Here is a 14,312-nt window from a genome sequence, read left to right as displayed (position 1 = left end):
CACATAGCTGGAAAAGAACTCCTTTAAGTAGAAATTCAGAAGATAATTCTAAAGAAATATTCGTTTTAATTGAATAAATAATAGTCCCATAAGAAAACATTTTATGTGTGTGTTGGGGGGTGGGAGGACATCTACAATGAAAGCATGTCCAATGTCTAAAACCTAAGTAACAGCCTGTGCAAAGACTAAATCATAGGGAGCGAAGTAGACAGCTCCCCGTCAAACTAAGGAAAATTTTGATGAATTCACGCATCACAGAAGCAAGAAAGGTTTCAAGAAGTGATTTTACCCCTCAACTCTGTGAGATCTGTCTATACTTCAAGAAATCCTGAGGTTCATTTTGATTCAGATTACCGAAAGGACTATGCTCCTATAACCCTTATAGAAATTCTAAGGTCATGTTTGGTTATTTGAATAAGGTAAGGTAGAATATATATATATACCACAGCATATTATTTCTAGTGGGTTATGATACCTTAGGATGTTATATCTAGTGAATGGTAATATCTTAGGATATTATATACAATGAGATATGCTATATTCTATCAATGCTTGGTTTGTCAAAAGAATAAAAATAAAAAGGAAAACATGTTTCATGCTAATATTTAGTATTTTCTAAATAGAATATATTACTTCCCGATGTTTGATATTAAAAAAATATAAAATATATTTCATATGTAGCATTGTTTGGAGATCTCTCAACAATTTTTTTAATTGATAATTTTATTTCTTTATAAATAATATAAATAATTAAAATGTTTAAAATTTTATAACTAAAAAATATCACATTTTTGAACCAAAAATTATATCTTTTAATTAAAATCTGATGTTTTGTAAAGTAATAGATAAAGAGAACTATATGAACCATGAGATATACATATTTCATCCCTTTCAAAAACATGGATAAATTGTCTCATCACTTATCTTATTCGATTATCAATTAAACATGGGATAAGATAAAAAGTTTGGATAATATACTTATATTGGTCAGCCAAACATAAGATAAGATATTTTATCTCACCTTTTATCGTACCCCATGTAATATCTAGTCAACTAAACATGACCTAAAAAGCTATAGCCAACTTATTTGCAATTCTTCTTGCAGCCATCCTCTGAGTGTCCATCAAACTGAATATGTGTTGCCAAAAACTGTAACTGCACTGAAAATGGAGAAGCAAGTGGTATACAGATTCTTTACTCTTTCTGCAAACATGTTTCAATGCCTGACAGCTCCTAAGGATCTCCCCATATTAAATGGATCAATAGTATTCACTTTCTTATGAGCTGTTAACTAAGTGAAAGCTTTGACCTTTAGTTGGGTTTTAGAAATTCAAAGCATTTTAGCTAGCAGAAGTGAAGTTTGGTATCCTTCTAGGAAAGAAAAGAAGTGCCTGACATTTTCAAGGAGCAAATTTCTATCTGGGATGGGGGTAAGAAGATGCAATCTAAGAAAAAAAGAACTGCCAATTCTCTGTTCTCCTGCAGTCCTGCTCATTGATGTTTTCTAAGAAAGTCTAGGTGTAAAGATGGAGAGTGATTGGAAACTAAATATGATGAAGAAATTGCATAGTTTCTTCTTGAAAGAGCATATAACTGAGGGTAGGTAGATCTAAACAGAAAATTACCCTTCCAAAGATCTTCCCAGAGTCAGATTTTAGATATGTTGCAAACAAAGAACCCAGTTTGAGGAATAGCTTTCCATTAAGTAGTTTTGACTCCAAAGATAGTGTCCAACCATTAGGCTACATTTATATTTACTTTTGATAACATAGTACCAGAGATCTGCCGGTGTGAATCTCCACTACCATTTATGCATCTCTCACCTTATGAAATGCTGTCTAGAACCTTCCCATCACATACAGAAACACTACATTACTTGAAGCAAGAAAGTTATCTACACTAGCTAAAACTCTTAATTTGACTTGAAAAGATTATGTTGTCTCAGGTATTAGGGGCGTTAGGGCTAAAGCCAAAATGTGCTTGATATGTATTATTGGTCTACTACCTAAAAGCTTAAGCTTTTAGGAAAATTAGTAGTCTAACATCATATCAAAGCCTTGTTGAGTAGGAGATCATGTGTTTGAACCTTACTGCATGGTTATATATTGGGTTCGCGTACAAACCCAAAGAAAGCTATCCATGAGGCAGGTTATTAGGGTCGAAGCCTAAATGCTTTTAATATACATTATCGACCTATAACCTAACAATCTAATCTTTTAGGATAGGCGTTGCCATCACTCATCACACCACCAAAAATATTCATATGTTGGCCATGATAGTTCTTCCCAATAGTCTTCAAACTATATTATGCTCATCCATAGCAGTGGAGATTTATAAGTGTGCATTCTTTCTTAACAAACAAAAGGTTGAATCAGCAATATGTTGCATGGTTTTAAATGGCTGACAGAAGTAATGCTCTGCTTTCCAAACCTCATTATTACCTTCCTTTTTCCACCTCCATCATTGTCAGTTCCCAATATCAATGGTTGTCCCTTCTCATTTCTTTGGTTGTTTGATCACTCTGAAAACCCTAAACAGCATCCTTATTACATTCCAAGCACCCAGCCATAACACCCACACCCTTTTCTTCCATAAGGCATTTTTTTTGCATCTTCTAGGTTATAGAAAGAAGCCAAACCCACTTTTCTCTATAATGGATAGATTCAAACCCTTATAGTAACTAGATACTATTGGTTCACTTCTCCTATATAAACCAATCTGAATGAAAAGATTATCAAATTTGGAGGTGTGTTCCAGCATTGATGTACCTCTTAAGTCTTCTGGTAAGAATTGCTTCTGCATACTAATATCTAAGTTTTGATGTGTCTTGCAGTTTATTAGAGTTATCTACTATCAGCTGAAGTTTGGATTTCAAAAAGACCAGACTGGTTCTAGTAATGTGGAGAAGGAATCATCATTATTGTTGGATGAGTCGTGGTTATCTGCTGATAGCTTTTTGCACCACTTATGCAAGGTAGTTGCCTTGATAAAATCATTATTTATGCAAGGTGAAACCAGTATGCTGGCTTTGTTTGCACAATGTAGCTTACACTATCTCCTACTTCCTGACTTTTTATTGTTCAATTCATGCTTTCTCCCAAGAGGATAAAAAATCAATATCCAGTCATTTTGATTCATTGAATGAATTTTGAGTTGATTGAACTACTTATTGATTTTCCATTTGCCTGGACATTGGCAACTGACTGGGAATTGCAGGATTTCTTTTCATTGGTGCAAGAAGCCTCGGTTGTTGATGGAGATCTACTGTCCTGGGTGTGTATTATTATCCTGGTTCTTGTCCTTATGCATTTGCTTGCTCTTCATACTTTTTCTCCTTCAGTAGAAACAAATCATTCTCCTGCAAACCAAAGAATATTAAGGGCTTGTTCGGTAACTATTCTTGAAAATTCCTATCAAAAAAAAACTATTCTTGAAAATAGTTTTCTAATTTATAAAACACATTTGACAAACTTGACTGAAAACAGTTTTTTCAGAATTTGTTCCAAAAACAGGTTTGTCTTCTAGAACCAATTTGTGTGTTTTCAGTTGTATTTTGTAAAGTGCTCCGAGCAACCATTAAAATGATAGAGAATACTTTGATAACTTTTGCATTGTACATAAATGTACAGTACCTTCATTGATGATAAGCTGAAAAAACTATTTTTCATATTTTAGTTCCCAAACAAAATTTTGTTCCTCAAAACAATTGAGAATTGTTTCTAAGATCAGTTCTCAAAAACTGTTTTTTGCAAACTGTTTTCGAAAGCATTCCCAAACAAGCTGTAACTTTCTTGCTATTCTCCAATGAATTCTATTATCATATTCTCATATTCAAGCTTTAATAGGATATTTGCTCTAGCTATTGTTGTAACTGGCTTCTAAAAGGACATGCATGCTTTTAAGATACACGCATTTTAGGGGGGAAAATAACTTACAACAAGGCCATCTTTGTTCTTAAATAGAATCTCTTTCAATGAGCACTGAAGTACCACTTATGCTCCAATTTTTTATACAAGCATTGTTCTTTATAAATAAATCTCTAGTATTTATCATGATAGTGGATCAGATGTGTTTTGAGATTGAGACATGGATTAATGGCCCTTTAACCATAGGTGTTGAGAAGGCCTTCTCCTTTGGATTGAGCCTGGTGGTAAATGAAGTTAATATTTATCAGCTCTCCTGTCATTCTTATTGCTGGATACTTTCAAAGAACAAACAAAATATTTTGTTATTCCCTCATTTGGTCTCCACTTTTTTTTCCTTTGTCAATTGACTACTATCTTCATTTGATCATCCTCCCTCATCTCACCTCCTTATTTTTATGAAACAAAAATCAAATCAAGATTCTTGGATATTTTGAATGTTAACCTTCAAGTTCAGGTAATAACATGTGTTGGATGATGATCTTAATCACCCTCGAGTTTTCAAACATATCTGGGCAGAAACAAAGATCACCAAATGATGATTTTTCTAAGTTCACCTTTCTAATCGAACTTTTGTATGGCATAAGCAGTCGGCTGCTTTCCAGAAATAAGTTTGTAAGCTGCCTAAAATAACAGTAGTCTATGTTTTAAATCTCTGGAGTAGAGTGTAAATATACCGTCCCTGATTTAAGTCTCTTGACTCAGAGACAACATCACATTGGATGTTTGAACGTCAAATGAACTGAACATTGAAATGGAAGTTGAAATTATAGGTGGTTCCAATTCTGGGTGTTAGTCATGCATGAATTGGAGAGTGGGGGTGTATGGAGGTGTTAGTGAACAGAACTTCCGTTATTGAATTTCTCTGGCAGTAGTGTTTGTGTTTTGAATCTTGTTTGAAAAAGATGATTCGAAATCAGTCGGTTGTAGTGGAGAGAAAGGTTTTCCAGGTGAAGTCTGAAGATTGCAATGGAGGAACGTGGATTTCAATAACAGAGAGAAGTCAAGGTTTTGTGGTTTCTTTAGGTTTTGGAGAGGAGGAGACGGGTTGGTTAGTGGAGCAGTTAGAGAAAGCTGTGGATTTGGAGGCTTCCAGGGGTTTCATTCAAAAAATGAGGGGCAAGACAAGGACTCCTCTGATGGAGATATGTTTTAATAGCAGAGGGAGATATATGAAAATCACAGAATACGTTGCAAAGAGAAAACCTTTGGTTTTAGTTGTTCCAAGAGGTGTTAATGGTTGTGGGTGGGAAAATCTTAGGAAGGTGATTGTTTCAGTCCAAGAGTTCTCTGTTCAAGCTGAAAGAGATTCGAAGGAGAAGCAAAAAAGGCCTCAAGAGAACAAAGGAATGTACAGAGGTGAGAGGTCCTATGCTGATGTGGTTGCAGAGAAAGGAACTAGGAATGGTGCAGAGATGCCAGTTGGAAAATGGGCAAGAGCTGTAGTTTGTGAAAGCAAAGGAAAAATACGAGACTGGTGTGAGGTTGGAAAAGCTATAGCGAGAAGGGTGGGGATGAAAGGAATGGTGTCTGTAACACCCATTTTTGCTTACAAAGGGTGTTTTTTCGTGGAATCTGCAAGGAAAGCTCAGTGGATTCAAGATCAAGGGAGCTTCACAGCGAGAGGAGAGGTTATTGCTCTGAGGAGATGGTCGCCAAAAGAGAACTCAATCATTAATGGAAAATTTAGACGGGGGTGGTTGGAACTAAGAGGTCTCCCTTTCCACCTGTGGGATGAGGTGCAGTTGAGACACATTTTGCAGCAATGGGGGAGGGTAACGAAGGTGGCAAGGAAATCATTGAAGCTTGTTGATTTGACGAAGGTAACATTGTGGGTGGAGATGTTTCCAAATGTCGTGCTTCCAGCGCTATTAGAGGTAGAAGATGGAGATTGGACATACATGGTTGCAGTTACAGTCACCGGAGAAGATGACGGAGAAGACTCTATCAGGCCTGAGTCGAATCGCAGCAAGGACGAGCTGAGGTCAGCTGGGGGTTGCGTCTTTCAGAAGCCACAGAACGTTGAGGGGCTATGAGCTATTGACAGGACCATTGAGTGCCATAGCTGGATGCCTCGTCATCGTTCCCATTTTCGTTCTTCAGATTTAAAATCGGCTAAGGGGGAAAAAGGAAAGGGAAGGTGGATGTTGGGCCCAATGGTGGGAAGCAACATCGGGCCAACACCAGACGCCTTTGAAGCCCGTTCTGATTGGGCCCAATTTGGGGCGAAAGATTTTGGGCCCCTAGCGGGTCCAGCCCATAAAGGATCCTCTAATGGCGGCCTAGATGTATCTTCGTCTTCAAAGCTCCGAAGACCAGGGTTCATTGCAAGGAATAAAATGTCGAAAGGTCTTCTTCAAGTGTCGTCAAAGCCGAAAGGATCCTCAGTCTCCGTAAGGCGCAGAGCAAGAAGTGGGCCGCCGAGATTTGAGGAGGCGTCTTCTACCCCGAAGTGAAACTTAGAAGGAGGTGGCTCACTAGAGACAAATCGAGACGCTTCTCGGGGCAAATCTCACTCCAGAAAGAGCGATCTCTCCACTGGTTTTGAAACATCCAAAGTTTCTACCGGCAAGACAGAGGGAGAAGAGGGGATTCTGCAATGCGAATTGTTCAATGAGGTGCGTACTCCTTTCTCAGCTGTATCTGAGTGAGATCTTCCTCTGTCTAGGGCTTTTGAGCCAAATTTTATTCCCGAAACCTCTGTTTCTTTGGTTCACCCTTCTCGTTGTCAGTCTTTTGCTTCGATTCCGTTGGAGTCAAGCTACGCCGTTCAGTGTGGTTCCGTTTTTATCTCTCCTGTGGTGAATAACAACCATCGTGGTGGTGCGTCCTATTCGGAAGGTGTGGTGGTTCCCCTAGAAACCTCTAACCGAAAATTTAAAGACCGGTCTCTCCTTAGGGAAACTCTCAGTAACCCTAAGGTGCGTGGTGTCTCAGGTGAGGCTTCGTTCCCAGTGCTAGAACCTTCCACCCTCCCGTTGGAAGGTTTTCAGGTTGAGGGGCTTACGCCTCGGAAGATGGTCAAGGTTCAGTCGGTTCTGGAGAGTTTGAGGGTTAGAATTGTCAGGGATAATGGAAAAGGTGTGGAAGGAGAGAACAAGAGTGCTCTCTCTGTGGACAAGGTTTATTTCAGAAGAAAGAAGAAAAATGACTCTGGAACTCAAGGAGAGGATTAGTTCTAGGTGTGGGTTGTGTCGGGTTGTTTTTGTTTTCATGAAGATATTAAGTTGGAATACAAGAGGTTTAGGATCTAGGAAGAAAAGGAGGACTGTGAGAAGGTTTTTAAGTACTCAAAACCCAGATGTGGTGATGCTTCAGGTAACAAAGCGTGAAATTTGGGATAGGAGGTCTGTGAGTAGTGTTTGGAAAGGTAAAAGTCTGGATTGGGTTGCTCTTCCTGCTTGTGGGGCGTCGGGGGGGATTGTGATCTTGTGGGATTCAATTAAGTTCAAGTGTTCAGAGAAGGTGTTAGGATCTTTCTCTGTTACTGTAAAATTGAACTCTGAAGAGGAAGGGTTTTTTTGGTTAACCTCAGTGTATGGCCCGAATAAGGCAGTGTGGAGGAAGGACTTTTGGATAGAGCTTCAAGACCTGCATGGTTTGACTTTCCCAAGGTGGTGTGTAGGAGGGGATTTTAATGTGATTAGGAGGATATTTGAGAAGATGGGTGACTCTAGGTTAACAGTCAACATGAGGTATTTTGACGAGTTTATAAGGGAAAGTGGTTTGTTGGATCCCCCTCTTAGGAATGCGGCTTTTACATGGTCAAACATGCAAGTCGATCCTATTTGCAAGAGGTTAGATAGGTTTTTGTTCTCTTCTGAGTGGGATTCTTTTTTCTCTCAAAGTATTCAAGAGGCCCTTCCTAGATGGACCTCTGACCATACCCCAATTTGTTGGAAAACTAATCCTTTAAAATGGGGGCTGACTCCTTTTAGGTTTGAGAATATGTGGTTGCTCCATCCTGAGTTTAAAGAGAAGTTTAGAGATTGGTGGCAAGAGTGTACGGTTGAAGGTTGGGAAGGTCACAAGTTTATGAGGAAACTAAAGTTTATTAAATCAAAGTTGAAAGAGTGGAATATAGTGGTCTTTGGAGATTTAAGAGAGAGGAAAAAGCACATTCTTACGGACTTAGGCAGAATTGATCGAATTGAACAAGAAGGGAATTTAAATCTTGATCTGGTTTCGGAAAGGACCTTAAGAAGGAAGAAGCTAGAGGATTTGTTATTGAAAGAAGAGGTATAATGGAGACAAAAATCTAGGGTTAAGTGGATTAAAGAAGGGGATTGCAACTCAAAGTTTTTTCACAGAGTGGCCATTGGAAGAAGAAGCAGGAAGTTCATAAAGTCTCTGGTTTCTGAGAGGGGGGAGACTTTAAATAACATTGAGATTATTTCTAAGGAGATTGTAAATTTCTTTGGGAATCTCTATTCCAAACCCGAAGGTGACTCTTGGAAGATTGAAGGGATTGATTGGGCCCCTATTGCTGAAGAGAGTGCAATTTGGTTGGATAGACCGTTTTCTGAAGAGGAGGTTCGAATGGCAATTTTCCAATTGAATAAGGAAAAGGCCCCTGGCCCTGATGGCTTTACTATGGCAGTTTATCAAGAGTGTTAGGATGTGATAAAAGAGGATCTTATGAGGGTGTTTTTTGAGTTCCACACTAAGGGGGTAATAAATCAAAGTACAAATGCGACATTCATTGCTATGGTGCCTACGAAAAGCCAAACTTTTAAAATCTCAGATTATAGACCTATTAGTTTGGTTACAAGTTTATATAAGATAATTGCTAAGGTCTTATCAGGGCGTTTACGCAAAGTTCAAGGAGCCTTTGTGGAAAGGAGACAAATTTTGGATGTTATATTGATAGCCAATGAAGTGGTGGATGAGAAAAGAAGGTCAGGGGAGGAAGGGGTAGTCTTCAGAATTGATTTTGAGAAGGCCTATGATCATGTGGATTAGGGCTTTTTAGATCATGTGCTTCAAAGGAAAGGTTCAGCCAGAAATGGAGATCTTGGATGAGGGGCTGTTTATCTTCTTCTAGTTTTGCTATCCTAGTTAATGGGAATGCAAAGGGTTGGGTTAAGGCCTCTAGAGGTTTGAGACAGGGAGATCCTCTTTCTCCTTTCCTTTTTACTCTATTAGCAGATGTTCTAAGTAGGTTGATGATTAAAGCTAAGGAAACTGAGATAACTGAGGGTTTCCTTGTGGGGAGGGATAGGACTAGAGTGTCCTTGTTACAATTTGCTGATGATACCATATTTTTCTCTAAAGCCTCTTTGGACCTTCTTCAAAACCTTAAGATTATCCTTTTGGTTTTTGGGCAAGTATCTGGTTTAAAAATCAACTTAGAAAAAAGCACCATTTCAGGTATTAACACTAGGCAGGAGGTGTTGTCTAGTTTGGCTTTGGTTTTCAAGTGCAGAGTGTCAGAGTGGCCTTTGTCTTATTTAGGCCTTCCTTTGGGAGGGAACCCAAAGACAATAGGCTTTTGGGATCCAGTGGTTGAGAGAATTTCGAGGAGGCTGGATGGGTGGAAAAAGGCCTATTTGTCTTTGGGAGGGAGGATTACTTTAATTCAGTCTTGTCTGTCTCACATCCCTAGCTACTTCCTTCCCTCTTTAAAATCCCTGTATCTATAGCTTCAAAGATTGAGAAGATGCAAAGGGATTTTCTTTGGTCTGGGGCTGGGGAAGGGAAGAAAGATCACCTAATCAGATGGGAGGTTGTTAGTAGACCAAAGGAGATGGGAGGTTTGGGCTTTGGGAAGACTTCTATGAGAAATATTGCCCTCTTAGGGAAATGGCTTTGGAGGTTCCCTAGAGAAAGGAGCGGTCTTTGGCATAAGGTTATTGCGAGTATATATGGGACACATCCTAATGGATGGGACGCCAACATGGTGGTTAGATGGTCTCACAGATGTCCTTGGAAGGCTATTGCTCAAGTTTTCCAAGAGTTCTCCCCTTTTGTTCGCCTAGTCGTGGGCAATGGGGAGAGAATTCGGTTTTGGGAAGATCTTTGGTGGGGAAACCAAACTTTGTGTTCTCAATTTGCTGATCTCTACAGAGTTATTTCTGTGAAAAATCTCACTGTCTCAAATGTCCTTGGCAATTCCTTACCATTGTCTTGGAATTTTAACTTTCGCCGCAATCTAACGGATTCAGAAATTGATCTCCTTCAGAGATTAATGTCCTCCCTTAATTTTGTGCTTCTTTCCCCTTCTTCATCAGACTCAAGAGCATGGTCTTTGTCTTCGTCAGGCTCGTTTTCAGTGAAATTTTTTTTCTATGCCTTGTCAAAAGTTTCAAATCCTTTAATGTTCCTTTCGGCCAAGTTTTTATGGAGCTCAAAAGTCCCTTCAAAGGTTAAGGCCCTCGCTTGGTTAGTAGCACATGGGAAGGTAAACACTAATGACAAGTTGCAATTGAGAAGACCCTACAAAGCCCTCTGTCCTCAATGGTGCATTCTTTGCAAAGGAAATGGAGAGTCGATTGACCACCTTTTTCTTCATTGTCCCGTTACCATTGGACTTTGGCACAGGTTGTTCAATCTAGTAGGTTTGATTTGGATCCCTCCAAGGAGCCTCGAGGACATGTTGGTTATTTCTTTTAAAGGCTTGGGGAACTCATTAAGAGGCAAGACACTTTGGCAAATTGCTTGCCTTACTTTGATTTGGATGGTGTGGCAAGAAAGAAACAATAGAATCTTTGAGGATAAAGGGAGAACGGAAGAGATGGTTTGGGATTTGATCCGGTTTTATTCTTCTCTATGGGCTTCTTGTACTGAAGCTTTTCAAGAGTTTGAAGATTGATGGGGTTTCTTTTGTTTTTAGAGTTTTTGTTGGGTGTTTTTCCTTGGTATTTGTGTAGGAAGGACCTCTCATCCTTCCCTTGGTTTTTTTCTCTTTCTATTGTCTCTTTTTTCTCCCTTGTATTTGTTCTTTTATTAATATAATCTTCTTCGCTTCTGATCAAAAAAAAAAAATTATAGGTGGTTCCTCCATGCTATGAAGTTTTCTGTGTTTTAAAGGACCAACTGGTTTGCTGCTTTTATTTTATTAGAACTCTTCAAAGTGATGTCCCCTTAAATAATTTGGAGTTGAGCAATAGAATGATGGAGATTCTAATTTCATTCTCCAAAATTCCAGTCACATTATGCTCACTAAATCATGACGATGGGAAATCTTAAGTTTGATGTTTATAATTTCTGCAGACAAGGAAACTCAGAGACTTGCTTGAGAACACACTGGGATGGGACTTTCAGCAGACCAGCACAGTAGATGGACTGTATTGTGAAGAAGATGAGGTTAGTATGACATTCCACCGTAGTGGAAGTATGCCCACTTTGTATCTATCCTTATTGAATGCTCTCTCTATCCAGTTTGCTCCTGTTGTTGAGATGTTGGAGGACCCAAGTGAGCAATGAGGCTACAGCTTCTTAGATATGGACACGTGAAATCCATAAATAATGAGTATGACAAAAACCTGAGAAGACAGCATCTAGGGCATGCGAATGATATCCTGTTCTAGCGTCTTTAAGAGGTGACTGATTAATCAAACATAACATGTGACAGCTTCCTCAGTCTATACAAAATCCTCACCTCTTTCATTTTGTAAAGCCATAGATTTATTAGCAGTGCAGATAATTTTAAAATATGTCTGGATCAATAATGTGGAGTTTAAGGGAATCGAGACTTTTGCTTGTTTCATGTTTGTGCAGCAGGGTTGGGGTTGGGGGTTGTTGGCTTAAACTTCTTGCAGAGCTGCTGATTTGAACAGGTTCCTGATATATGGTGACTAATTTCTAAAGAGATTATGTTAGATTGATAAGAAAAGAAAAAATTTGTAAAGAAAAAACATAATGGGAAGTTTGAAACATGATTCTTGGAAAATTGTTTTCCAAATGGGTTTTTTTTTTTTTTTTTTCACTTCGCTACCCGTAATCTACAATATATACGTACACACTATTATCAACCGTAAATTTTATAAGAACATATAAGAAACATGATAAATAGGTCTTTTCAATTTTGATCTTTGAAAAAAATATTTTCTTTCACCAAATATAAAGCATATGTAAAATGATGAAAAGGCCCACTTCTTTCACATATTATACATATTGGGATAGTGAGTATTGTAGTTTGTTTATTAGTAATTTTATTCTTTTTCATTCTAGCTTTTGAATTTTTTTGGATATGAGGTTGTTATTTAATCAATTGGATCATTACTGGTAAGTTTGAAGAGGGTTGAGTAAAAGTAAGTTTATTTGATGAGGTAGGGTAGAATTGGAAGTTTTAATTGAATTAAAATGTTTTAATTAATTTGAGAAGAATTTTAAATTGAGAATTTTAAAAGAATTTTTTTTTCAAATAATTAAAATAATTTGAAAAGGAATTTTAAATTGAGGATTTAAAATTAAGAATTTAAAAAAAAAAAATCAAATCTTTATTAATTTAAAATATGAAATCTTTACAAATCCTTTTAAAACTTTTAAATTCTCAAATTGTTTTTAGCAAAATATGATTTCCAAATTGATTCCAATCTACTAAGTTGTCTCCTAAATATATCCTACCTAAATGGGTTTTAGGAGACACATTGAGAGAGAATCAATTAACTTCCCTTATCATTCTCAATTTCTCAAGAAAGATTCAAAAATTGGATCTTGGGTTGTTAAAAGAATTTGAATCCCTTCAGTGAGATTGAGAGGAATCCACATAAACATTGAAAGTGTTGTGTCGACATGGATCAAAGTAAAGGTGTTGGAGAGTAAGTCTTTAAGGTAAAGCGGTTTGGTAAATCTATGTATTTTGATATCAAATAGAGGATCATAGATTAGAGGCCTTAGACCCCATAGTTTATTATCTCCACAATTAGTGTAAAGGTTTTGTTGAGATATTAGGAATGCTTTCCTTATATCATTTATTGTTGAGATATTAGGAATATTTAGATATTAGGAAAGTTGAGATATTATGAATATTGATATATTAGGAATATTGAGATATTAGGAAAGTTGAGATATTAGGATATTAGTTGTTATTTCCTTATATCATTCTTTCCTTGTATCATTATTTCCCATTCTTAGAATGGTGATTACCCTCTATATATACTCTGTACATGAACAATGAAAGTATGAATGAAAAACTATCATTCATCAATTTGAAGATGGTATCAGAGCCAGGGAACTAAAATCCTGGATATTTTGTCGTAAGACCAACAATTGCCCCTCCTTTGCGAGAGAAAAAAAAAATGAGTGAAAAAAGTACTATTGTTTTTCAATCTGAAGGTATTTTCAATCCAGGAATTATTTTGACTGAATCAAACTATGACGTTTGGTCACAACTCGTGGAGATGCATATTGCCGAACGAGAAAAACTTTCCTACATCCGAGGTAAGACAAATCTACCAAAAGAGTCAGAAGATGGATATGAAAAATGGTATGCAGAGAATCAAAAGGTGAAGAGATGGTTGTTAATGTCCATGAGTCCAGAAATTATGAAGCGTTACTTACGCTTACCCACCGCTCAAGAAATTTGGAGTGCATTATCAAAGGCCTTCTATGATGGAAGTGATGAATTACAAGTTTTCACTTTGAATCAAAAAGCCTTCACTGCCAAACAAAACGGCAGGTCTCTTTCTGAATATTATGGAGAGTTAACTGAACTTTTTTGCGAATTGGATCATCGAGATAAGGTAGTCATGAAAGACCCTGAAGACATTGCAGCATACCGGAAATCCATTGAACGACAACGGGTGCACATCTTTCTTGCTGGATTGGGTGGTGACTTTGAGCAAGTTCGAGGAGAGATTCTACGCAAAGATTCTCTTCCCGATTGGGAAGAATGCTATGCACTGATTCGACGAGAGGCAGTACGTCATGCTAGTATGAAAGCAGAATCTGACAACCCTGACACCTCAGCTATGGTAGTCCGACAACAATTAACCCGAAATTGGCAGGACCAATCCAAGACCAACCATCCTAAGACAGACCCTAATATTGATAAGTCAACCTTCAAATGCACTCACTGCAATAAGACTGGTCATACCAAGAGTCGTTGCTTTGAAATTGTGGGATATCCAGATTGGTGGGATCACAATCATGATCAACGGAAGAAGGATTCCAAGAAAACCTCGACTACAGCTATTGCCAAAATAAAAACAGAGGCTAATGTTGATGAGAAAGCCTCTGCATTGATAGCCGCTACAGATTATGGTGGTAAGTTTTTAAATATTTCTACACCTGTTATTAATAATGCATGGATAATTGATTCTGGTGCTACAGATCATATGACTTTTGATTCTAGACAGGTCTCACCTGTTAGACCTTCCTCACAAAAATTTGTTTCCACAGCCAATGGCAACACAACCCCAGTCATTGGGGAAGGATCCTTAACTC

At 37.9% G+C, this 14,312-nt stretch overlaps 1 protein-coding gene across 1 annotated transcript in view; it reads left to right on the top strand.

Annotated features, from left to right (window-relative positions):
* Positions 1-11,631, top strand: part of LOC117905218 (protein AAR2 homolog) — an 81,107-nt gene extending 69,476 nt beyond the window's left edge. The window contains exons 10-13 of the mRNA XM_034818167.1: positions 2,834-2,974; positions 3,217-3,273; positions 11,136-11,228; positions 11,304-11,631. Coding sequence (XP_034674058.1) covers positions 2,834-2,974; positions 3,217-3,273; positions 11,136-11,228; positions 11,304-11,348 — 336 coding nt within the window. The 3' untranslated portion in view covers positions 11,349-11,631. The remainder of the gene's footprint in view (positions 1-2,833; positions 2,975-3,216; positions 3,274-11,135; positions 11,229-11,303) is intronic.
* The last annotated feature ends 2,681 nt before the right edge of the window (positions 11,632-14,312 follow it).

Source organism: Vitis riparia, chromosome 17, assembly GCF_004353265.1.
Source record: "Vitis riparia cultivar Riparia Gloire de Montpellier isolate 1030 chromosome 17, EGFV_Vit.rip_1.0, whole genome shotgun sequence".
Taxonomy (NCBI): domain Eukaryota; kingdom Viridiplantae; phylum Streptophyta; class Magnoliopsida; order Vitales; family Vitaceae; genus Vitis; species Vitis riparia.
This window is presented reverse-complemented; position numbering and strand designations above follow the sequence as displayed.